Raw genomic sequence first — 26654 nt, 5'->3', positions numbered from 1 at the left:
AGAGGCTCGCGCACAACAGCAAGGCACCCCCCCCTTACAGGCACCGGACGGGACACACACCAAGAGGGGGATTCAACAAGCCCATGGAACACAAAAAAAAGAACACAAAACCACCCCACAGACCCTACAAACAAGGGACGGGACACACACAAAGAGGGGGATTCAACAAGACACAGGAACACAAAAAGAAAGAAGACGCTCGCGCGACAACAATCCTCAACCCCCCCCCCCCCCCCCACACACACATCCATAAGAAGTGACACCCAAAGCCACATATTCTAAAGTGAACATCAACACCTTCACACTAGACAGCATAGGTGTCAGCATTGGTGGATCTCCTTACAATAAAGCACTATTAACCGTTCAACTGCAGAAAAGGAAACATATTAACAGTGACTGCGATCCTCCTTATTACTTATCCATATTTCGCATGCTGAGAAAGAAACAAGTCATGAATACACGGTCACGGGTACAAAACGAAAAGGAAAGGATAACAGGAACAAACACACGAACACGAAAGAAACAACAAAATAGACGGCTATGCAGCATAGGTGGATCTCATTACAATAAGGCACTATTAACCGTTCAACCGCAGAAAAGGCTCCATATTAACAGTGAGTGCAATACTCCTTATTACTTATCCATATTTCTAAAAGAAAAAATCTCTCGACTCCAAAAACGCAAAGCTCAACTAAAGCTTCTAACTAACGATGTACCTAAAAGTAAAAACTTTATGAACTGCATTAGATCCTACAATAGTTCATTTGCTTTGGCATCTACTGGAGTAAATATCAGGCCACCAAAAGGCAATGGCCCATACTGCTTTCGCATATGTGCACAAATACTGCATCGCATTGGAACAGTGCACCCTGAAACAAATCAACAACGCAAATATGCACAAATCTACATCCTAGATCCACATGACGCAAACTATCAATCAAAGTGCTGCATCGCAACAGGCACGGATTCAAAACGAAACACCTCCCGTCTCAGACATACGTTAATGGCAGCGAAGGCTACAACGGGCTTCTCACACAGCACAGGCAAATCGATTACAGCTCCAAAACAACACGTCCCAAATACTACACATGCAACAACGCGCCTCTCAAACGGCACAAGCAAAACATACACCAGGAAAATTCATTCGGATTAATGAATGTCATTTGCAATCATTCTCATTCAGTTCACTTCCCTGAAGAAACAACTGGCAATACAAGTTATACATTTACACGTTGTTGTCAAAAGGGTCAAATTAGACTGCCTTCTTTACATTCATATACTGAATATCTACAGAAGCTTATAACTGACGATGTACCTGAAAGTGAAATCTTTATCAACTACATTAGATCCTACAAATCGGTATCCACTATGAACATTAACGGTGGCACTGCACGTGACATCCGTCTTGAAAAAATTTTGTTTATTGATGAATGTTCAATGGCATGAAGTCACTTACTCAACACCATTCATAAACTTCTACAAACGTTTATGAATAATAATTTTCGATTTGGAGGAAAGGTACTTTTATGAGGAGGAGATTTTAGACAGTGATTAGCTATTCTTCCAGATGCCATGCACTCAGCTATTGTTCAGTGCACCTTAAAATACGCAGACAATTGGCATTGCTTTCAAAAGATACAGTTAGTAAAAAAGATACGATGTCCAGAACCAGATCATAACAATTGCTTATTACAACTGAGAGATGGTACACTCACCAATACAGATGGACTTCAGCCACATATTATTACAATTCCTCAAGCCTTTATCTGCGACGACTTAGTTACAGAGAGATTTGGAACAGCAATCTCATTAGACCAAATGCCCCTTTTAACACAACGCACTATATTATGTCCAAAAAATATTAATGTGGAAAACATAAATACCCAAGTCATTCCATTACTTCCTGGAGAGACACAACTCTTTCTAAGCTCTGACAAACTTGACTCTGATCACAACAATAACCATCTTAAATGACCTTACAAGTTCTGAGCTGGAATTACCTTTTACATTTAAACGGCGTGTACAAAGAAATTTTCAAATAAACCTTTACACTGTGCCACACACTTTATTGTTTGCTTTCTATTTGCATCATCTACACCGTCACACTATTCTATATCTCATTCATACATCACGCTCTTTGTCATTCCCAACACCAGGGGTTGGCGAGCGAAGCGAGCAGGGGGCGGAGCCCCCTAGTATATATATATTAGGGATGCACCGATACTGATACCAGTATCTGGTATCGGCCTCGATACCACATTTTCTAAAGTACTCGTACTCGTTAAAAGTCCCCCGATACCGGGGACCGATACCACGGTCTGAGAAATTTCTATGTTTGAGCGGCGTGTAAGGGGTTAATCACAGGCGCCGAGTGCCCGCCCCCAGGCCCCGGCTGCAGCTCAGAGCGGGGAGAAGGCGAGGCGTGACATGTGAGCCGTGTGGAACTATTTCAAAGTGAATGAAGACGACAAAACAAAGGCGGACTGCTCAGCCAAATTGTCCAGAGGAGGCTCAAAAGGTAGCGCATTTAACACAAGTAATTTAATCAAGCACCTAAAATCCCAAAACGACAACGAGTACAAAGAGTTTACCCACGCTTCTAAACCAACACAACCCACGCTGCAGCAAACTCTTGCAAGACGAGAGAAAATGTCCAGAGACAATCCACGTGATGTGAAAATAACACAGGCAATTATCGAGTACATTGCATTGAGTGACCAGCCACTCTCGGAGGTAGAAAATGTGGGATTCCTGCATCTCCTCCATGTTCTGGAGCCCAGATATGATGTCCCAAGCCGCCGCTACATGACTGACACGGAGCTGCCTAAACTACACGACTCCGTGAAAAAACATATCCACAGCCTACTGCAAGCCTCCTCTGCGTTTAGTTTCACCACGGATATTTGGACAAGCAGTGTTAGCCCCGTGTCGCTAATTAGCCTAACCTCCCAGTGGATAGACGAGAGTTTCACGCCGCAACGAGCCATATTACATGCGTAACAATTCCGCGGCTCGCACACCAGCCAGGCTATAGCGCATGTGTTTGAGGAAATGCTCCAGACATGGGGTATACCTAAAACATCAGTACATGTTGTGCTTCGTGACAATGCCAAAAACATGATTAAAGCCATGAATGACGCAGGGCTCCCAAGTCTGCCGTGTGTCGCGCACACGCTCCAACTGGCTGTTCACGAGGGCTTATTAGCACAGAGGAGCATAGCTGATGCTATAGCAGTGGGGCGGAATTAAATTATATGACTAAAGCTGTTACCTGTAAATTTAAATCATGTTTTTATTAAGTACTCGGTATCGGCAAGTACTGAAATGCAAGTACTCGTACTCGTTTTCCAAAAAAGTGGTATCGGTGCATCCCTAATATATATATATATATATATATATATATATATATATATATATATATAAAAATAAGGGGGATATGCCCCCTTCTTGCTTTGCTTGCCCAACCCCTTCATTTTATTGTAAAATTCTTACTGTTCTAAAGGATTTATACCAAGTAATTTTAGGCTGTGGTAAAAAAATAAGCAGCAGACAGAAAAAGGTTTGGTGATGGCCACCTCATACACTGAAAACACATCTTTACCGAAGCAGAGTTCACAGCTGAACTGACTAACAGGATGAGTCTGAGCTATAAATATGGTGGATAAGAGGAACAGGTGGAATCAGGGCAGCCAGAACAGGAACTGATGTGGCAGGAAGATGGATTCTGGTACCGGCAATGGCGTCAACAGTGGGTGGACCAGTGGTGATGTAATTGGGAGGCAGGGTCTTCGGCTGAACTGCAGAGGAACAAGTGGAGAGAGGATTAGGTGGGAGCACTAACCCCTGGTCTGGCTGACGAATAACAGTCTTTGAGCCTTTAATCTATCCCCCATGTGCATGTGTGTGACAAGGCATGCATCAGAAATAACTCGTATACAAAAGAAAGTTAAGGCTTATTGTCTCATTTTTAAGTATATCCAGGTGTTAATATTAGGACATCCAAAGATCACCACTTCACTGTGAATACAAGTAATATTCAAGTTTGCATATTCTTCTCGAGTCACATGCTTTCCCTTAAGAAGTTCAACACATCCTTGACTTGTGTCATAGAGGCGCTTAGAAGCTAAAGAAATGTTGCAGATCACTATTGGGTTTTGCATACTGTAGTGAAGCTGCAGATGAACCACTTCAAGTGTCTAGTGTAAGCCGGATAGGCAAATTTGGAGGCTGCGCCATAGAAGTGGTTTTACGGCCCATTAAACGTGTTTTCATTCTAATTTTCTGTAGACATTATTGTTTGTTTTTTTTTCTTTCTTACTGTTTGTCAGAATCTTGGTTGCCTAAACAATAAAAACCTTTTATATATATAAACCTTTTTCTTTGCAACATTTTGGGTATTAGTAAAACATTTAAAGTGCTGTAATTAATACTTTTTCAGATCATCGTATGAGTGGAAATATAACTATATTTTGTATTGTGTAAAATATGCAACTTTGTTTCAATGTTCTGTCTCTTATATTCAGTTTTATGTATGTGAAGCAGTTCTAGAGGAACAGGGTGTCTTTGGAGGTGAGGATTTTCTGTTATTCTTCTATCTAACACAACTGTTTTAAGTTGAACTTAAAAGAATGTGATTTAAATCTGTCCTAGCTGCTTTGGGCACAAGGTGGTACCCACCTTTAGATTGGATGAAACTCTGCCACAGTTCACCTACATTCACTGTTTCATCAAGTTCAGAATCACTAATTAACTTAACACACCCACATTTTGGGAATATGAAATTAGTCCATGATATCTGAAGAAAAACCCATATAGACACAGAAAGGATGTTCAAACTCCACACCAAAAAAAGTAATGCAGATAATGGCTTAGCACACCTACAGGGGCAGAGGTGTGTTCATCCATACTCCTCAGAAACAACCTTTCTTCTGGAAAGACAATATACACTTGTGTTTAAATGTAGATCAGAATAAGCCCACAAAGACCTGACAAAGTGGTAAGTATATTTTTAGCAGCAAATTCATTAATTCAAACGAATCCTCATAAATATTAAGCAAGAGGTTGTATCTAAATATAGTAGTTGAATCTAAAGATAGTCTAAAGGATTGGCAGAAGGTCAAAAAATAAAAGACAGGAAAACTAAACAAAAATTCCAAAATGCAAAAAATTAAGCAAAGAAAAGGAATATCATAGAAATAGTCAAAGTTTTGGATTTACGTATGATAACTCAGTGCAGTGGCTGTTGTGTATTCTTCTAAGCAGATTCTCAAGTGAGGCCACAGTCTTAGGTTCCCATTTTTAAGTACCGACCTCTATCATGTAATTAGTGAATAAAAAATTTGTAATTTGATGCTACGTAACAAACATAGACAGAAGCAGGAAAGGCCAACTCATGATACAGTGACTGTGCAAGTATTCAGACCTAGTCTCTTTGAGCTATGAGACAGCTACCACTTTGTACTGTGTTATCCTGGATTTACTATATGTTAATGGTTAGTGTTTCATCTCACTGTAGTTAGTACTTTTCATTAAAAGTTGTTTTTACAAGTAAAAAAAGATACATTTTTTGCATGTCCTAGATGAGTAATTATTATATATGTATAAAATAAATCTCAATATCCATTGCTTTATTCAGTTTCTGATATTAAACCAACCTGTTTAGAACTTAAAAAAGAAACTCAGACTTATCAGTTATGAAATCCCAATTTTGTAAACGATTGCATGCATTAATACATGAAAAGAAACTCTGAAACATTAATGAGTCATAGTATACAGCAGGGCTATTGGCCATTGGCCATTAAGCCACCTCCCACTGTTGGCCATTCCACAGCTGAGTTACTGCTGGGCCAGCCAATCCGATGAAAGAACCCCTCTATCCGTTGATTCCTGCGATCCATATGTTGCTCACATCTGACCCAGGCACATCTCAAAGTGCATAAAATAAAAAATGTACAGTAAAAGCAGTAACATTTGTTTAACTTTTGAAATAAAATAAAAATTTTAGTTATATCTGACTGAGGCACATCACAGAGTGCATTTAACAGAACAAAAAAGAACTGCAGTATCAATGCTATCAAAGCTATCAGTGCACAAACCCATAACAAGTAATATCAGTAACTAACACACATGAATACAACGTCTACTGCACACTTAGGGAACATGGGTTCATTTTAAATCACCACATGTGTGATCAGCAGTACTGTTTTTGAAAACAAAAGGTGGCGGTATGCATACATTGCATTTGGATCAAGTTTGAGGTACTGTGAAGGTATTTGGAGGCCGAGAGTCCTAGAGCTTTTTTTATTTGGTGAAACATTTAAAATTTGAAAATTATTAATCATCAAGTATAATAATAATTCTTTATGTTTATATAGCACTTTATTCACTACTTAAAGTGCTTTGCAGGCTCCACGCAGAGAAGACTCAGGACACAAACCTAGGATCTCCTTATTGCGAGGCAGCGGCACTACCATTATGCCACCTGCATAGGTGTTACATAATATTGTACTTGATAGTTAAAAATTACAAACACAGAATTTCCAAAATTGAAGAATATTAACCACAGGTTAATAATGAGCTCTGCGTTCTACAAAGAACTTTTTATGCAGTCCCACAAAGCAAACAGTGCATAATTTGACTAGTTTTAAAGAAACTTCAAAAGCAGTCTCTCTAATTCATTCTTTGCTTTGAGTGTCAATGTTTGTCTGTCATTGAAGTAACAAATAGATTCATTTATGAAAACCCATGTTCGCACTCACTTGATGAGACTGGAATACACCTAAGACTCAGCCCACAATTGATTATAGAATCATGTAATATGTAGTCGATGCCAAAACCAGCTGTTGTGGCCAAGGTGCCAGTATAAAATACCAACACATACGTAAAAGGAAAAAAAAAAAAACAAGCACTGTATCATAGAGTACTACCACCATTTCTAGAAACACAACATACTGCATTGTGGGTTGAATGTTGGTAGGTTACGCGGAGAGCTGCATTCATGGTCTGTACTACTGTAGCAATTTATGTAGGAATTTCTGAAGGCTTGCAAAATTAGTTTTTCTCTTTGTTTCTGGCAAGACAACTGGCTAGGCCCATTGCTTCTGGGCCCATGGGCCACCATATGAATAGGCCGATTATATAGTAAACCTTTGGGCAGTTGTTATTAACTTTAAGCCACATACCTCAAACCAAGGACACAAAGAATTCACTGTGCTTAATGTCTCTGGCAACATTTAATCATGTTGTTGTGCTTTGTGTATGCCAGTAGGTATTGATTTATTGCTTCATTCATTAATTCATTTTCTAAACCCTCTTGTCCCACTAAATAATACACATAATATTTAATTCTTAGAGTTGTCATTTATATCCATGGTACTAGATAACAAAGTATACTTAAATCATACACCCTGTGTACTGGTCCATCAAAAGCTAAGATTATATACAAACTGTAACGAGAGCAAGATCAAAGTCTAGTTTATTTGAGTTTTAAGACAGCAGCACTGACCGTTTCGTTCTTGTATAAATGCAATAAGGAAAAACTCCGGGACTTAGCTTAATTTAAGTAATTTATGAAAAACAGCAGTACATTGCATATTTTCTAAAACAACTATGCACTGCTGTTTTTGTCGTTTGTATTTATTTTACATTGAGTAAATGCATTCTTAAAGTTCATGTCTGCCTTGGTAGTTGTCTTTCTATTTTCATTCTTCTATTTTGGTCTGATGACACTCTGGGTACAATAAAGATTACTTCTACAGGTAAAATTCCGTTACAGCGAACTGCCAGGGACCTAAAAAATATTTTGTTGTAATGAGATTCTGTATTTGTTGCTATAGTGCTTTCTTTAACTTGCGTCCTGGCGTTTGCTTTCATTTCAATAGCTTCTTTCGCGTTAATTTTCATCTCCTTCTGTCTTCAAGTTATCCATCCATCCATCCCAGGGCTTTTAAAGGCGGTGATCAGCATGAGCTCAGGTGCGTGCAGAAGGAACTCCGAGTCCAGCTCAAGGTGCCAAAGGAGCAGTACAGGAGAAAACTAGAGCAAAAGTTGCAGAGTAACAGCATGAAGGAAGTGTGGGATGGGATGAAGATCATCACTGGCTGCAGCGCGAAGCGGGGTGCCTCCATCGACAGAGACAGGGAGAAAGCAAATCTGATGAACAACTTTTTTAGCAGGTTTGACCACCCTAACCCACTCTCACCTCAGAGTACTGCATCCTCCACCCATCCTTCTGCTGATACCAGCATAGGAGAGAGTTTTCTCCCACCCACAATTACAGCAGCCCAGGTAAGCAGAGAGCTCAGGAGACTTCATGCCAGCAAAGCAGTGGGTACAGATGGAGTATCGCCACTACTGTTGAAGGCCTGTGTGTTGGAGCTGGGGAGTCCTCTACAGCGCATCTTCAACCTGAGCCTGGAACAGGGGAGAGTCCTGAGGTTTTGGAAAACATCTTGCATCACCCCAGTCCCAAAGGTATCACGTCCTAGTGAGCTGAATGACTTCAGGCCTGTCGCCCTGACGTCACATGTGATGAAGACCATGGAGCAGCTGCTGCTTCACCAACTGAGGCCACAGGTCCGCCACGCCTTCGACCCTCTGCAGTTCGCATACCAGGAGAAGGTGGGAGCGGAGGATGCCAGCATCTACATGCTACACCGATCCCTCTCCCACTTGGACGGAGGCAGTGGTTCAATAAGAATAATGTTTCTGGACTTCTCTAGCGCCTTCAACACCATCCAACCTCTGCTCCTTAGGGACAAGCTGACAGAGATGGGAGTAGATTCATACCTGGTGGCATGGATCCTGAACTATCTTACAGACAGACCTCAGTATGTGTGTCTCAGGAACTGCAGGTCTGACATTGTGGTCAGCAGCACAGGATCGCTGCAGGGGACTGTGCTTTCTCCGGTCCTGTTCAGCCTATATACATTGGACTTCCAATACAACTCAGAGTCCTGCCACATGCAAAAGTTCACTGATGACACTGCTATTGTGGACTGCATCAGAAGTGGGCAGGAGGAGGAGTATAGGAACCTAATCAAGGACTTTGTTAAATGGTGCGATTCAAACCACCTACAACTGAACACCAGCAAAACCAAAGAGCTGGTGGTGGAGTTTAGGAGGCTCAGGCCCCTCACGAACACCGTGATTATCAGAGGTGACTGTGTGTGGAGGGTACAGACCTATAAATACCTGGGAGTGCAGCTGGATGATAAACTGGACTGGACTGTCAGTACTGATGCTGTATGCAAGAGAGGACTGAGTCAACTATACTTCCTTAGGAGGCTGGCATCTTTCAACATCTACAATAAGATGCTGCAGATGTTCTATCAAACAGTTGTGGCGAGCGCCCTCTTCTACGCGGTGGTGTGCTGGGGAGGCAGCATAAAGACGAGGGATGCCTCACGCCTGAACAAACTGGTGAGGAAGGCAGGCTCTATTGTAGGCACGGAGGTGGACAGTTTGTCATCTGTGGCAGAGCAACGGGCACTGAGCAGGCTCCTGTCAATCATGGAGAATCCACTGCCTCCACTGAACAGTATCATCTCCAGATAGAGGAGCAGCTTCAGCGACAGACTGCTGTTACTGTCCTGCTCCACTGACAGACTAAGGAGATCATTCCTCCCCCACACTATGCGACTCTTCAATTCCACCGGGGGTTGGGGGGGGGGGCGGAACGGTAACATTATACAATGTTATTGTCTGTTATACCTGCCTCGCACTCTCCACCTTGCACTTTTTAACTTGCACTATGTTTTTATCACTCTTTAATTAATATTGTTTTTTATCAGTATGCTGCTGCTGGAGTCTAACTATCTATCTATCTATCCATCCATCCATCCATCCATCTCCTAACTACTGGGTCATGGGGGTCTGCTGGAGCCAATCCCAGCCAACACAGGGCGCAAGGCAGGAAACAAATCCCGGGCAGGGTGCCAGCCCACCGCAGTCTACAAGTTATGCTGATGAGATTTTTTTCTCAGCATTTCCTTGCAATATTATACATTCAGGGTGCAGATGATGCCCAAACCCAATGGCTGAAGCACTGCTGTACAATTGGGTGGGAGGAATTAATTGCGAACATTATCTAAATGTGGAAGCATGTTGTGGGCAGCACAGTTCTTAATCAGAAGCTGAATCATCCTTTTCTTCTTCTTCATATTGTGAGGTTTCTTAACTCTTTTGAGATCCCCCCCACCCACTGGGAACGTCACGCTGAAGTGCATCCCGAAGCGCGATTGCCGGGTCTGTGTAAGATTGTTTGTCTGTTGCTGGGGCAGGGCAACAGCAGGCTCACAGCAGTGCAGTGAGGCACCACAGAAGCGAATCCTAAAAGATTGTGGTCGTGCTATAAGTCCCTGTCTTACACCCCAAAACATGAGGCTGAGTCTCATTACTTTAGCAAAACCAACTTTATTCAGCTTGAAACAGTAACAGCAAGGTTATTTATTGTAGCGGGATCTGCCACTCTCCTATACACAGACACAGCAGTCCGGCAGGGTCGGGGCCAGGTTAGTGACCAAGTAATCCTGTTCCCTGCATTTACAATGTTCCTTACATCACCCATCGAGGTCTTTTCTGTTTTCTTCGGTGAAGAGCCACAGCAGATCTGTGAGCCTGCTGTTGCTCCGGCAACAGATGAACAGTCCTCCACAGACGCGGTGATCGCATTTTGGGACGCTCTTCGGCGTGTTGTCCATTTGGGGGAGGTCCCAAGAGAGTTTAGAAACCTCACATTTTCTTGAATGAGTGCCGCTTTAGTAAGAATGTTTCTTGAACGAGCATCTCTTAACCACATAAAAACGGCTTTTTCGACGTCTTCAAATGCAGCACTTCACATATATTTGCAACCCGAGATTTTTCTTATTTTTTGCTAGATCTTTCAAGAAAGTTGTCGATGGTGAAATTCCAAATTCTCTGGCAACTTCTTTTTTCTTTTTGCCGCAATTGAGATCTGCAAAAATGTAAAGGTTTTTTTTTTCCCCTTAATATGAACTGTTATCATTTTTTTGTATCTGTCGTTTCTATAGGAGGGTGACAATGAGTTAAATTCCAATGGATGTTTTCCAAAAATGGTATCACTGAAAACCACCGAAAACAAAAACAGCAAAAAAAACAGTACAAGGAAAGTTCTAAGAAAGAAATTTTTTTTACAGTGTTTCTGTTTGGGGATCGTTTTGCATAACTGAGCTGCGACCACAGAACTAACTGCTCTGTGGATGATTCATCCAAGCATTTCAAGGTCTTTTGGGCACTTCATTGTAATAAAAGTATCTGCTGAATGTACTTCGTAGTAGCGAGATTTCTATAGACTCGTGTCATATGGGGAAACTGTCGGGACCATAAAAATACTTCGTTGTAATGAAAATTTCGTTGTAAAGATATTCATTGTAATGGAATTTTACCTGTATTTGTAAAAATGGCTTATAGTTTAACTTGTGTATGTACTACTTGCCTAAATTGGTAATTAAAAATAAAGTGAATTAAACTGTGCTTATAAAAAAGATAAAATATTTGAATAGTAACAATAATCTTTGAATTTCTAACTAGCAATAAACATTTAAGTAAAAATACAGAGGAAAAAAAATCACAATCAAAATAATTTTCTGTTGATGCATCAAGTCAACTCAAGTCAGTTTTGGTGTGCTTTCACAGTACATGTTATACTGCATTGTATCTACCACCCAGAACCAGAACAGTCTGACTGCCTGATTCCAAGAGCTTTTCATACTAATGTGGGTGCCACATACAATATGTAGCATGGTCGAAAAATTCAGAGGTGGTTTCAGAAATCTTCACAGAAACAAAATTGGAAATAAAACTAGGCCCAAGCTTAGTATCATTCCTGGTGTTAGTGGCAGAGTGAGGTTGGTGTCCACAAATTTATTTTTGAAAATATATAATGTATGTCACTTGGTGGTTTGTTATTTTTAAACATTTATTTGAAATATTTCATATGTTTCATGTGTCATATATTGTCAGGTAATAAAATGTAATCACACAATTCAGTGTCACAAATCTGCTGCAACAGCTAGTTTTCATTTGCTTTTCTCTTTCTTATATAGTGATGTGCTCACAATAACTTTACACTGTAGACAGGAATTTAATTTTGTTTAGCTCTGGATAAGATATCTGAAGATACCCTTAACTTTCACATATTTGTTTGCAGAAAATATATATTTTTTTAGCTGTGTCAGTTGATGGTTTGATTAATGCTATTAAATGTTTATGAGAAATGTGTGGTCTGTTATATTATGCTTACTTCAGAAAACACGATGCACATATAGTATAAATGTAAATTTGCTTTATGGTACCATTTCACCATTATTTTGCCTCTCAGATGTGACCTGTGATGAATGGGAGTTTTACTTTCTGCCACTGGATGATGACATCATTAGTCTTGAGCTGCCAGAGTTTTTCAGGGACTACTTTCTGGTAATAACATCATAGTTTTCCTTAATAGGTATATTTTCTTTGTTTTTGGTAGCATAATGAGATAATATTTCATGCAACAGCTATTTTTAAAAAGATTACATTTAACATTGTTTGGATTAGTGTATTTTAATTTAATTGTTTACTCATAATTAAAAACGTATTCTTTTCAGTTAAAAAACTAAGAAAATATAATACAGTATGGTACAAATATTTAGTGTTTTAGAAAAATTGTACATAGCAGAAATTAAACCAGTTACCTAGTTTAATACATTATTCTTTATACAATTTCATAAAATATTCTGTTTTTAGACTGTCACAAGTTGTTTAAAGAATGTATTTCATTGACTGCCCTTTCTGTTGTATGCATTTTATTGTTTTTCACAAATTTGACTTTTGAGATTTTTAACTTGTTTAGCTCATGTCAAATATTTTTTTGCAGTAGTGCTGCTTTGTAGAACTTTTAAAGAAACATAACTAAGATACATTACCGGTCAAAAGTTTTAGAACACCTCAGTTATTTGTCACATTTAATCAGTTGAAATTCAGCGAATGACCTGAAATGGTGAAAAAGGTAAGCAGTAATCTGCCAGAGGTTTAAATTTAAAATTTAGGTTAGTAAAAACAGATTAAAAAAAGGAAATTTCAGAACATTACAAATGGGCCTTCTTTAGGGAACATCTAATAGGCTACAACCTACGGATGTTCATCAACAATTAAAGTAAATTAAGCCTTGCAAGATGAAACAAACAATTTGCAGAGGTGTACCAACTTCTGATGATTACTTAAAAACCCTCTGTTTTAAAGCAGAGTTGGAACAGAAAATGGCAACTTACAAATTAAATGAGACAGGGCATGTTTACCCTTAGACGTGTAGGCTTTTTGTTTAGAGAAATTGCAAAAAAAATTAGTGTCAGTGAGTATGTTGTAGTACACAATCCAAACGCAGCTGGAAACTAGAAGAAACTCAGATAGGAAGAGATCTGGCAGATCCAAAATCATAACTCAGTCAGAATACAAGTTTCTGAGGGTCACCAGCTTGCGTAATAGGCACCTCACAGCACAACGGCTTCCATTTACAGTTTTTGTTCTATTTTTATTTATGTATTTTTCCATTTTGTTCTGGTGCATATGAAATTAAAAAAGCCAAAATAGAAGGAGAGTGTTATTAGGTTCTGCTTTCACTACTTACTGTCTGTAGACCCATAAGTAACAGTTAATCAGGGCATGATTTTATTTTTGTGTACTGTGTACACACACATACATATATATATATAGCTGCAGGCACCCACAGAACCCAACAGGGATGCTCCAAACTCCAGCACCCATGGAGCTCTGTGGGAGTCTGAGGCACCGCTGCAACCCAGAGGGTCTGCCATCTAGCGCTCTGGGGGAGGTAATGGTCTGGATTTGCTCCCTACCCTGATCCTTCCAGTGTGGAAGCCTGAGGTGCATAGCAGCCTGTCCCCGAGGGCTGTCTTTCTGCAGGATGGGGAGTCGACAAAGTTGGGTCCACGGCTCCTCCCTGAAATGATATAAGAAGAAAGGAAAGGGGAGATGCTGCCAGACAGCAACTCTTGGCGTCCACCAATGTTCTAAATGGACAGCACCTCCAGCTGTGCCCCAGATTCTGACAGTCATAACATCATCGCCTCCCATCTCGCTCACGTGCCTTGCGGACATGAAAGCATTGCTCTTCACTCCCATGCAGCGAAGCCCTCCACTGCACATGAACGGACCAACATTTGCTCTGCACTGTTTGGAGACTTAGTTTTCTTTTTCTGGATCCTCCTCTTGCTCTGGGGTGCAACAACAGTCTGGGTCTCCCTGTAGGAAGAAAACAGACCCCGCGCCGTCTACGCACCTTTAGACTTATGTGAGACCACAGCCGGCACTTGGGGTGGGGTGCTCTGGCAGCCGGCACTTACAACCCGCCGCCTTGCACTCACCTCCAAGATTAGGGTGGAGGTTCCCCGACCCCGCTTGCACTCCTTTAGCGGCGGGATTCTGGCACACACCCTCCACTCTCTTACCTGTTTCTTAGAGCGCTTCCTGGCCCTCCACCGTCGGATTAGCGCCCTCGGGGAGAGATTCCAGGTGCTCCTCCTCTAGCCATTTTCTCTCAGTGAACAGAGGGCCAAAATTGAAATTGCTCATGCTCGAGGTTGCTCCACCGTCATCCCACGGATCAACATATTTAGGCTACCAACATGGATCCGGCACTTGGCCATCTAGGAGGTAAGCATATGGAACCGATGAAAAACACTCCCAGGGCAGATCATCCTTGAGGCTAGCGCCTACCTCCTTGCGGATCCCGTCCCCCGTAGCTTCTGTCTTCCGGGTGGCCTCTCTCTGCAGCATGCCGATCTGGGCTTCCTTGGTGACGGCGTGCGTGTGGCCACTCGCTGCATTTGGACCTCGCCTGGATTTTCTTGTCCCCATCGGGGCGGGAGTGGTGGTTTTTTTTTTCCCAATTGCATCTTCAGCCATCCTTCTTAAGCTGTGTGTGTGCAAGTGCCGCTGTGCTGCCTCATGTTCGCTTCTTGCATTGTTTTCTCGAGTCGCCACAAGACTAAACCTTGCAGGCCTTGCAGATGGCCAGGGTATGCTGCTGACTATGCCACTTGTGGACCACCAGGCGGGCACCACTGCCCCAACCCGACACAGAGAGACGTGGGACACAAGTTCAAGGCACACAAGTGTTTTTATTTTTCTTTTTTTCCCTTGGGGAACGGGGAAGACATTCCCCACAAGTATAACACAGTCCCCAAGCACACAGGCACAACACAATTCTTATCTTTTCTTTCTCTTTTCTTCTCCACTCCTCCTGGCAAGCTTTGTCTCCCTCCTCCTGACTCTGGCCCTCCGAGTAGTGTCTGCTGGCTCCTTTTATACGGCACCCGGAAGTGCTCCAGGTGCTTGTTGACGCATTTCTGGCAGCACTTCCGGGTGTGATGGAAGAACTGCACTCCAGGGCTCAGCAGTAGCAGCAGCACCCCCTGGCAGCGCCCACGGAACCCAACAGGGCTGTTACAAACTCCAGCTCCCATGGAGTCCTGCGGGAGTCCGAGGCACCGCTGCAACCCAGGGGGCTGCCATCTAGCGCTCCGGGAGAGGTAGTGATCTGGATATGCTCCCTCCCCCAGTCCTTCCAGTGTGGAGGCGTCCCGGCTGGGCTAGGGATCCGGCTGTACGCCACAACACATATATATACAGTATGTATAGAAGGTCTGTATGTCTGCTTGTTTCCTATACAATTCAAAACCATTTGACCAATCTGGACCACATTTTGTATAGTTACTCTCTAGAACCATGCAGACAACACAGGCTACTATGAAACCTGGACAGCCCACCCCCTCACCCGGATTTTATACTCTTCACACTTGAATATAGGTACTACTTCATTATTAATCAATTTCAACCAAAATTGGTACATTGGTGTTTTCTGGGTTGCAGATTACAAATCTGAAATTGTTTTTTCGAAATTCGTGATGGTGGATCCAATATGACAAAAAGTAATCTATCGATGGTCATTACTTGTTTTTTGTTTGCTGTTGTTTTTTTTTTTTTTAAAATTTGTCCACTGTTTCATTGAAACAAGTCTATAGTCAAGTACTTTTCATTTTCAACTGACCCAACAAAATGTTAAAAACATGTTTTACTTGTCTGTTAGGTTCTCTTCCCAATAACGCCTACTTCACAGCATTGTGTACAATGCATCCAAACATTCGTTTCTGTACTGATTTTTAACACATGGCCGTTTAGGTCATTGATTCTTTTGTCTTTAATGCTTTTGGGCACTCCCCCACCCCCAACCCCCCCCACTTCACACCATGTTGTGTGCCTTCCCACCACTAAGTGCAGGTTGAAAGTTTCAGGGCACTCAATGTTCTATGTGTGTAATCTGGTTCCTTGATACAGATCATAGTTCAGCTAAACTGTATGCAACCTGGAACAGCAATATCCAAGTCCTCATCGAATATGCGACTATGATTTGCAACAACTGTGTTTGGTGGTTAAAAATTTTATAGGTTTTAGTGTTACAGATTTTATTTGTTAGTAGTTAATGTCAAGATTATAATGAAATATAATTAAAGTAGATTTATACTTTTTTCCAGAACAAAAAAAATCATCATTAAATTGTATCCTTGAGATCGCTGTTCCCAGTTGTGTATTGACTGATGAGATATGAACTTTAGACTAAGAAAGTAAACTGTACTGTGATCAGGCATTTAGGAGTTATTTTTCCAGACTGCAACATTTAAGTGCTTAATATTTCCAGGATGGCTTCAAAAAAGTAAAAATCTAATGGACAAGTCAATCCAAAATCCAAGATAGTGGGATAATTAAGACTTGAGCAAAGCCGAATAACAAATGCTGAGTCAAATCCTGTAGAAACAACTCAATAGTGTGAAGCCTGACTTAGATTAATTAAATAGCCATTTTACAATAATACTGTGTGTACTAATGTGTGTACTTAGTATAGAACAAAGTAATGCACTATATAAATTTGTAAATTAAATATCACTGAATTATTTGAATAAACTGCCTGGCCAAAAAAAAAAGTCGCCACCAAAAAAAAGGTGTCACACTGTGATATTTCGTTGGACCACCTTTAGCTTTGATTACGGCACGCATTCGCTGTGGCATTGTTTCGATAAGCTCCTGCAATGTCACAAGATTTAGTTCTGTCCAGTGTTGCATTCACTTTTCACCAAGATCTTGCATGATGGGTGCATCACTTCATCTGCCTCTCTTCTTACCCTGATGCGCCCATCACTCTGGAACAGGGTAAATCTGGACTCATCAGACCACATGACCTTCTTCCATTGCTCCAGAGTCCAATCTTTATGCTCCCTAGCAAATTGAAGCCTTTTTTTCCGGTTTGCCTCACTGATTAGTGGTTTTCTTATGGCTACACAGCTGTTCAGTCCCAATCCCTTGATTTCCCTTCGCATTGTGCGTGTGGAAATGCTCATACTTTCACTATTAAACATAGACCTGAGTTCTACTGTTGTTTTTCTTCGATTTGATTTCACCAAACGTTTAAGTGATCGCCAATCACGATCATTTAGGATTTTTTTCCACCCACAATTGTTCCTCGAAGACTATGGGTCCCCACTATCCTTCCAGTTTTTAATAATGCGTTGGACAGTTCTTAACCCAATTTTAGTAGTTTCTGCAATCTCCTTAGATGTTTTCTCTGCTTGATGCATGCCAATGATTTGACCCTTCTCAAACAGACTAACATCTTTTCCAAGACCACGAGATGTGTCTTTCGACATGGTTGTTTAAGAAATGAGAAGCAACTCATTGCACCAGTTGGGGTTAAATAACTTGTTGCCAGCTGAAAGATAATCGCCCATGCAGTAATTATCCAATAGGAGGCTCGTACCTATTTGCTTAGTTAAATCCAGGTGGCAACTTTTTTTTTGGCCAGGCAGTGTATGTTATTGTTTCATTTTCACTTTTCTATAAGGGCTTCCACATTATTCTATATATAAGAAGCCCAGGCAATACTACTTTAAGCTAATATACTATAAATGTAAGATTTACATTCACCATGTTGTCTTTGATTTTCTATTTACAGTATATGTCATAATACATGCCTTGGGGATATTTTTGAAAGTATATGTGATAATTCCTGTCTTTTGATTTTAATACTGGTCTCTCATTTTGTTTGCAGTCTTAGCAATGTATTTTTTTTAAGTTTTCTGGCTGTTTTATAAAAATACAAATTGGAAGCTACTGTATATAGAAAACAGAACAGTGTAATAAAAGGTTTTCTTCTAAAATATAAACATTTTAAAGAAACATAATTGCCATCTTTAGATAAAAATCATCCTAAAATATTACTGTATGTTTCTAAATGACCTCTTTTCTAACTTTAACTTTTATAGGATGGTGACCAACGGTGGGTTTTTGCTACGGCAAAAGCCCTGCATTATTTTCACTCCCTCTTTGGACTTCCACTAAAGGTTTATGGGATTGGAAAATGTGCCAAGGTAAAGGTTCTGTTTTTATCTTCAGAACTGTTTTGACACATGAAAATAATGTACTTCTGTTTGATTTAGATGACTTATGAAATGTGGCGACAGTTTATTGAAGAAGGGGAGAAGAAACTTAGTACTGACAAGACTGGAAATCTATTCATTTTTGATAGAGGTAAGAAGTAAAAGTTGGTATTTTTGTATAGACATATTCTATCCATCCATTTTAAAATCCTCCTGTCCTGAGCAGGGTCCCAGGGAAACTGGATCCTATCCCAGTAAACATCAGGTATAAGGGAGGAACAATTCCTTGGTGACAACCAGTCCCTTGCAAAGTGAACACACAAACACACACTAGGGCCAATTTAGGAGCACCAGTCCACCTAATCTGCATGTCTTTGGACTGTGGGAGGAAACGAAAGCACCCTAAGAAAACACATGCAGACACAGGGAGAACATGCAAACTCAATGCAAGGCATGCAAACTCCTTTCTGTAACGCAGCAACACTTGCATTGTGCCATCATGCAACTCAGTATGTTACATGTAATTTTAACTTAAGAAATTCTTGAATAAAGTATTAAAATAGAAATTTCTTTTTATCTGTTCTGTGTATTCCTTTAGAACTACAGCCCTTTCATTATTATAGCAGAAATGCATAATACTATAATAAAACGTGTACCACTTCATAAATTTTTTCTTCTTCAACATGAAGGCTAATTATAAATTTAACCAGTAACGGCGGACTGCACAATAATGTGCAGTGAATACATTTGACTTATGGTTTTCATACTCTCTGTACATTTAGCATTTGTTTGCTCAGAGGTTGATGTGCCTGCTGCTTCGTGAGCAGCTTGTTTTCTCCACTCTAGCAGCCCGCTTCTTCTCTTCTTCTGTTGGCATCTTTTCATGTTAAAACTGATTAAGTCAGTTTTTGTGTTGCAATTACTTAGTACTTTTTTCCTAATTTTTCACTTAAGCTGGCACTTAAGTTTTCAGTCTGCCTCAAGAATGATTTAAGATATGAAGAGGTAGAGGAAGTGACGGGGAAGGGGGTAGGGAACAGAATGGCACCCGTATGCCTGCGCTGCACGGCCGCCCTGCAGCCGAGAGTTGATTCTACAATAAAATAAAAATAAAAAGAGTAATAAAAATAATCACCCCGAAAGCGGACAGTAGAGGTCATGTAGTATATGTGTACCAAATTTCAAGTCAATAGGTGAAACGGTTTGCGAGGTTCAGGTGATTTAAAATCCTGGACAGACAAACAGACAGCCACAGTAGTGTATTACATTAAGATTAGAACTGTAATCTTTAGTTAACCTTGATCTTTATATTTGCATAGTTTGAATAATATTTAAATTTGACTAATATTTATTATTACTGTATTTACTCAATTTTAAGGAATATTTTTTCAGTTTGAAAATGTTTACAAATCATATTGTGTCTTGGAATACATGCCTTCTTTCAGTTGATGTTAATATTGTTAGTTGATAGGAAACAGGACTCCTGAACTGCACATTCACAATACTGGCAAAATATCTCTAATCACTAGTATCAAAACAGCTTCAAACAATTTCTTGTGATTTTCAGTTTGATATCTTGAGTTTACTTTTCCCGTCATTATTCACATTAAATTCTTCCAAAATTTTAGTAGCTTTTGCTCCTGAAACCTCAGTGAATTTGCTTCTCATGCATTGCTCTTGTAGCTTCCAGGTCCTTTGCCTCTTTCCTCAACTATATGTTTGCCATAAGCAGGTGACAACTCTTACTGGCCACTATTTCATGTAACCCACTCACATTTTGTATTACTTATTTTGGTACTATTGGATTAGAGACTTAAAGCCAGGTGTCAACATCATTTAGTTGTCTTTTGTAAGAAGCAGATGCTGGTAAAATTATAGATATTAACCCATATTAATTATCTACAGACATATTTTTAAACTTTAGTCAGAAGTATAAGTTGTTTGACTTTTTTATATTACCTTACAGATGTGGACTTTGTTACCCCACTGTGCTCACAGGTTGTATATGAAGGACTACTTGATGATGTTTTCAGGATTAAGTGTGGTATGTTTCTAAAACATGCATAGTGTTAAAATTACTGTTATGTGATAAGCATTGTTTTATGTTGTATAATTTATTCATCCATTTACTAAAGCATCTAATTCACAGCTGCACTTATAGGGAGCAGGGGAAACCATCCATCCATCCATCCATCCATTGTCTCCCGCTTATCCGAGGTCGGGTCGCGGGGGCAGCAGCTTGAGCAGAGATGACCAGACTTCCCTCTCCCCAGCCACTTCTTCTAGCTCTTCCGGGAGAATCCCAAGGCGTTTCCAGGCCAGTCGAGAGACATAGTCCCTCCAGCGTGTCCTGGGTCTTCCCCGGGGCCTCCTCCCGGTTAGACGTGCCCGGAACACCTCACCAGGGAGGCGTCCAGGAGGCATCCTGATCAGATGCCCGAGCCACCTCATCTGACTCCTCTCGATGTGGAGGAGCAGCGGCTCTACTCTGAGCCCCTCCCGGATGACTGAGCTTCTCACCCTATCTTTAAGGGAAAGCCCAGACACCCTGTGGAGGAAACTCATTTCAGCCGCTTGTATTCGCGATCTCGTTCTTTCGGTCACTACCCATAGCTCATGACCATAGGTGAGGGTAGGAACATAGATCGACTGGTAAATTGAGAGCTTCGCCTTGCAGCTCAGCTCCTTTTTCACCACGACAGACCGATGCAGCGCCCGCATTACTGCAGATGCCGCACCAATCCGCCTGTCGATCTCACGCTCCATTCTTCCCTCACTCGTGAACAAGACCCCGAGATACTTGAACTCCTCCACTTAGGGCAGGATCTCGCTACCAACCCTGAGAGGGCACTCCACCCTTTTCCGGCTAAGGACCATGGTCTCGGATTTGGAGGTGCTGATTCTCATCCCAGCCGCTTCACACTCGGCTGCGAACCGATCCAGAGAGAGCTGAAGATCAGGGGAAACCTATCCTGACAATAGTCGAGACAAAGCAGGACCAAGACCTGAAAGGGGCACTAGTTCAGTGAGGGTACTTTCTCACACACCCACACACGCATATGTAGGGAAATATGGAGTCACCAACCTACCATGATATTCTAAAGACTGAGTTATTTAATATTATAATCACTAAGTTTTATACTTTCACTTTACCAAAAATGTAATATTCAGCCATGGAACCAATCTCAGGTAAATGTACTTTTCTATAATAACTGTAGAGAACTTCTCCAGTAAAAGTAAAAATAAACACTTTTTTATTGTATTTATGTCCTTAGGAAGTGTTGAGTTATGTTCAGATGTCACTGCCTCAGACAAAACAATTAAAGTATTGTTAAACTCTCAAGATAAGGTAAGATTAAAAAAGTTATATCTTTTTGTGGTTGTACTTTTTTCATTTTATTAATTTTCCATGAAAATGGTTGTGTTTAATAATATAGGTTTTTAATGAAATTCGAAATGAACACTTTTCCAACGTCTTTGGATTTCTTAGTCAGAAAGCCAAGAATCTTCAAACTGCTTATGATGTGAGTACTTCTTTAAATATCCATGTACGTCTAGTAGATTTTATGTTTGCTGTACTTGACCATACCTGACCTCCAATCTGTTTCAGCCATTTATTTCATGACTATTCTAAATATATTTTCTTAGTGCTTTTACATGCGCAAATTTCAGTTTCTGATATTTTTGAAACTCTTTAGAAACGACAAGGAATGGATATAAAACAGATGAAGAATTTTGTCTCTCAGGAGCTAAAAGGCTTAAAACAGGAGCACCGCTTATTAAGTCTTCGTGAGTTCTTCCTGTTGTATTTCCAAGAAACTGTTGACTATGCTGTTATGTTAAAAATGCATATTTTTAATTATTATATTGTGCACTTCATAGTGAACTCTCTTGGCAACCAAATGTAAAAACAGGATCATAACTACACAATGATACACATCCTGAAGAAAAATGATCTTTTAGTGAGCATGTCTCAGTTTCTGAGACTAAGGTAGTGATATGTGGAATAACAAAGGAGGCACATTTCTGCCTTTCCTGATCAGTGATTTGATAGGGGCTAGAAGAGGAAGAAGAAAAAAAAATCAAAGGTCACAGGCATTAGGTGAGACATACATAAATATAATGTTAAACGGAAATAGAACAAACACATGAATTATACTAGAAGAGTTTTTTTATAATAAAATATATTCAGCGTTAAGTCTGACAAAAATGGGGCATCAATAAAATTTCCTGGGAGATTTTTTTGTCCCTGTGATAAAAGACTGTTTATCCTAGGAATATTTAATAACAACAAGCAGTGTAGTGCATTGGCACAAGAACATTATAATTTAAACCTCAAAATTCCTGGTTCATTTTTAACTTAAGATCCTGAGTTAGACATTTAATGTTCCTCAATTCCAGATTTTTAAAAAAGTGAACAGTTGGTCTGCCACTTTTAGTCCTCTATAAGGCATTTTAATTTTGTTGTTATGCATGAATTTTATAAATATTGTAAAGAGTATGTGCATGATGAGAATAGAAATAGGAAATATGGAAATAGGAAGCTACAGTTGAAGCAGTTTAGGCACAATGTATACCATCAGCCCCAAAGAAGGTACTCGGAATCTCAAGATAGGCAGCAGAATCTATCTTTATTTTATGGCGCACATACAGACTCAATTCAACTGATTTGGGCAATTAGCAAAAATATCTTGTATTTATTACAATTCTTATCACAAAATACCCCCTCTTCACTCAAATTCCCATCATCTGCTTTACAGGGTTTCTAATAATAATGACCTCATTCAGAAACGTTTCTCATAACAATATCCTGCCTTTATAGACTTTCTCATAACAATTTACCCTTCACTATCTGTTTCTTCATTAAAATCCCTTTGGTTTGAAGGACATATTTGCCTCCTGCAGGTGAGCATCACCTAGTCACTCCTCCCTAATTCTGAGCTGTTAAAGATTGAGGGCCTTTTTTTAATTAGTTCTCACCTCTGCTTTGGACTCAGTAGAATCCACCTGTGAAAACTGGACTGCTTAATTAATAATTCAATTAATGTTTACTTGTTGCACTAGCATCTCTAAAGTCTGACGTAATAGACAACCGTGCCAGTTAGGAGGCAGCACACAGCTTCACTGAGAAGGGCTAAGCTGCAGACCGTTTGGCGTGGTGCCTCTTGATTACGTGAAGTAAAAATACAGAGGAGAAAGAGTCGGGAGGAAGGGAGATGAAGCTTGCTGGGAGGAATGGAGGCAGAAAGAGAGACAAAGAGAAGAAAGAAAGAAAATTTTGTGTGCTGTTTTACTAGGGTTCTGTACTATACTACACTGGGGGGAAACCTGGGAAATGTTTCCCACATTTGAATACAGCCTGTGTTGTGCTGGAGACTTCTGCTTGTGTCTCTTGTGTTCAGGTGTTTTGGGAGATTTGCGCCACCCCTTGGTCAAGCATCATTTGGACATCTTTGCTTTGTATGATGGTGTAGAGTGCATTAGTAGACAATCACTAAATACTAGATGATTCACATATTTTTAATGCTGACATTCCAAAGAGAAATTTAGTTTTATTAAGTTGGCATTCATACCTTATTTGTTGAAGACATTTTTAAAAAAAACTGACTTGTTGATCTTTAGTGCTTGCTTCATTTTCATAAGCTCCATTTGCAGTAATATTGATAGGTAGATCATTCCAGAGTTTCTCCTATAACTAAAGGCTCTGCCTACTATACCAGTTAAATTTTTTTCTTTACATTTTAAGGTGGCCTTTTTGAGATGGCACACAATGTAGTATAAACACTAATATGTTCTATAAGGTAAGGAGTAGAGCCTTTATGCCTTGATATTTGAGTAGGAGGGTGTAAAATTAGTGTGAAACATAATTAATGTGATTTAGGAACTGGAGTTATGTGGTTATATGTCTTAGTTTTATCTGCTGCGTTTTGACTTTTGATTAATTTTAGAGCTGTAAGTGCCAAGCACTAAAGAGTTTCAAAGCATGTAGTTCCAAACACTTCCAGTAATGCCCACTAGAGGGTTATTACTGTCAAACCCTGGTTAATAATAAGGGCATGCACCAAATCTTTTTAAAATAAAAGATTTATTCTTCATAAACAAGTATTCTCATCACAGTGAAGCTCCATGGAGCACAAAGGTAAAATGAAATTTCCTGTTACTAAAAGGCAATCCAAGATGAACCGAGTCCCAATATAGAATCTGAAAGCAAGGTTAAAACATGGAGCAGAAGGTCGAAAAACAATCCAGAAAAAGGCATAAAGAATTTACAAAAGTACAAGAACTCACTGCTCCAGAACACATTCATAATAAACTGCCAGGAACTGTGGAAGACCTTCCAGATTTATTGGGCGGACGGCCAAGTTCCTGGTGGCACCGCCTATTGAGGGATCACTCATAAAACACAAGGAACAAAACAAAGGCAGCTTGCATGCATCGACAAAACCAAAAATAAAGAATCTATACTAATAAAAGGCAAAGCCCTCACTGACTTACTCACTGACTGACTGACTGACAGACTGACTGACTGACTGACTGACTCACTCACTCACTCACTCATCACTAATTGTCCAACTTCCCGTGTAGGTGGAAGGCTGAAATTTGGCAGGCTCATTCCTTACAGCTTACTTACAAAAGTTAGGCAGGTTTCATTTCGAAATTCTACGCGTAATGGTCATAACTGGAACCTCTTTTTTGTCCATATACTGTAATGGAGGAGGCGGAGTCACGTATCGCGTCATCACGCCTCCTACGTAATCACGTGAACTGAAAACAAGGAAGAGATTTACAGCACGACTCAAACGCGGGAACGAAGGTAAATGACGCTAATTGTTGAGTGTCTTTTAATACTGTGTAAGCATACATATTAACACATGTGCAATTAAACGTGTGCATTTACGGGGTGATTTCTCAGGCTTAAAAGCTCGCCTATTATTAAACAGGTAAATGCAAACTGTTTTCATTCTGAAGGGCACAAACCACGTTGGATTTCAGCCGTTAAACGCGCAAAAATGTCGGTACACCAGATAAATAAGCGCAACATATTATCAGTTGTATTGTATGCTTACAATACATATAGAAATGTGTTAATCGTTAACTAATAGTATGGGATGGTGTTTTTCGACTTGCGCCTTGATTTAAACGATTGCATGTCTTGGTGGGTTTGCGTAGCTTATTGTCAATATCTTTACACCTCTTTTTAAGACTTATTGACTGAAACAGACTTTCACGAAAAAAGTTAGGGCTTTGCTACAGGATACACCCTCCACAAGTTAAGGAAGTAAAAATAAACGTATATATTTCTGTTTGTATTTAAACTTTTTAAGTTCGTATGCATAGCCCCATTTGGCTGTTTTAGTTTTTTTTTTCTTTCTTCAGTAATATTTAATCTCCTTAAAGAAAAACAACATATGCATTTTACTTTTTTTGTATCTCTTTAGTAATATTTTAGTGTAAAAGGATAACCAGTATTTAAACCTTTTATGTTACTTTATAAAGTTATTTTACACAATGTTGAAAAATTAATAAGAAAGCTACATATTTTGGCAGCTGCTGCTTTAATTTTCAATGAAATGAAAAAACCTCTCCAAGAGAAAACGTCAATGAAGAAGAAACAGTTTGCACTATCTAAAAAGGAGAAACCCTCATTTATAAAGGTTTGCTGCAGATGACTTAACTGAAAATAAGTGAATAGTTCCTATGTGTATAATACATATTTATCTATTTGACTTATGCCTTTATTCCAGCAACTTGCAACATCTGAGGTACAATTTGTTACATTACATTTGTTTTTTGCAGCACAGGCAGGTGAAGTGACTTCCTCAGGGTCACACAGTGGTGTCAGTACCAGGATTTGAACTGACAAGCTCCGGGTTTGCTGAAATATTACTGAAGAAAGAAAAAAAACGAAAACGGGCAAATGGGGCTATGCATACAAATGTCCATCCATCCATTATCCAACCCACTATATCCTAAATACAGGAGCCAATCCCTGCCAACACAGGGCACAAGGCAGGAAACAAACCCCGGGCAAGGTGCCAGCCCACCGCAGGGCGCACACACCCGCACACCACGGACAATTTAGAATCGCCAATGCACCTAACCTGCATATCTTTGGACTGTGGGATGAAACCGAAGTACCCGGAGGAAACTCAGACAGACACGGGGAGAACATTCAAACTCCACGCAGGGAAGCGAACCCGGGTCTCC

The 26654-nt window shown here is 40.1% G+C and overlaps 1 protein-coding gene across 1 annotated transcript in view; it reads left to right on the top strand.

The window, feature by feature from the left end:
- Positions 1-26654, top strand: part of vps33b (VPS33B late endosome and lysosome associated) — a 111540-nt gene that overhangs the window by 50958 nt on the left and 33928 nt on the right. The window contains 8 exon segments of the mRNA XM_051920225.1: positions 4524-4569; positions 12341-12435; positions 18333-18437; positions 18507-18597; positions 20413-20490; positions 21722-21795; positions 21884-21970; positions 22145-22235. Of these exon segments, the coding sequence (XP_051776185.1) occupies positions 4524-4569; positions 12341-12435; positions 18333-18437; positions 18507-18597; positions 20413-20490; positions 21722-21795; positions 21884-21970; positions 22145-22235 (667 nt within the window).

Source organism: Erpetoichthys calabaricus, chromosome 17, assembly GCF_900747795.2.
Source record: "Erpetoichthys calabaricus chromosome 17, fErpCal1.3, whole genome shotgun sequence".
Lineage (NCBI taxonomy): Eukaryota > Metazoa > Chordata > Cladistia > Polypteriformes > Polypteridae > Erpetoichthys > Erpetoichthys calabaricus.
The sequence above is the reverse complement of the archived record's forward strand: the minus strand, read 5'-3'. Positions and strand labels throughout refer to the sequence as shown.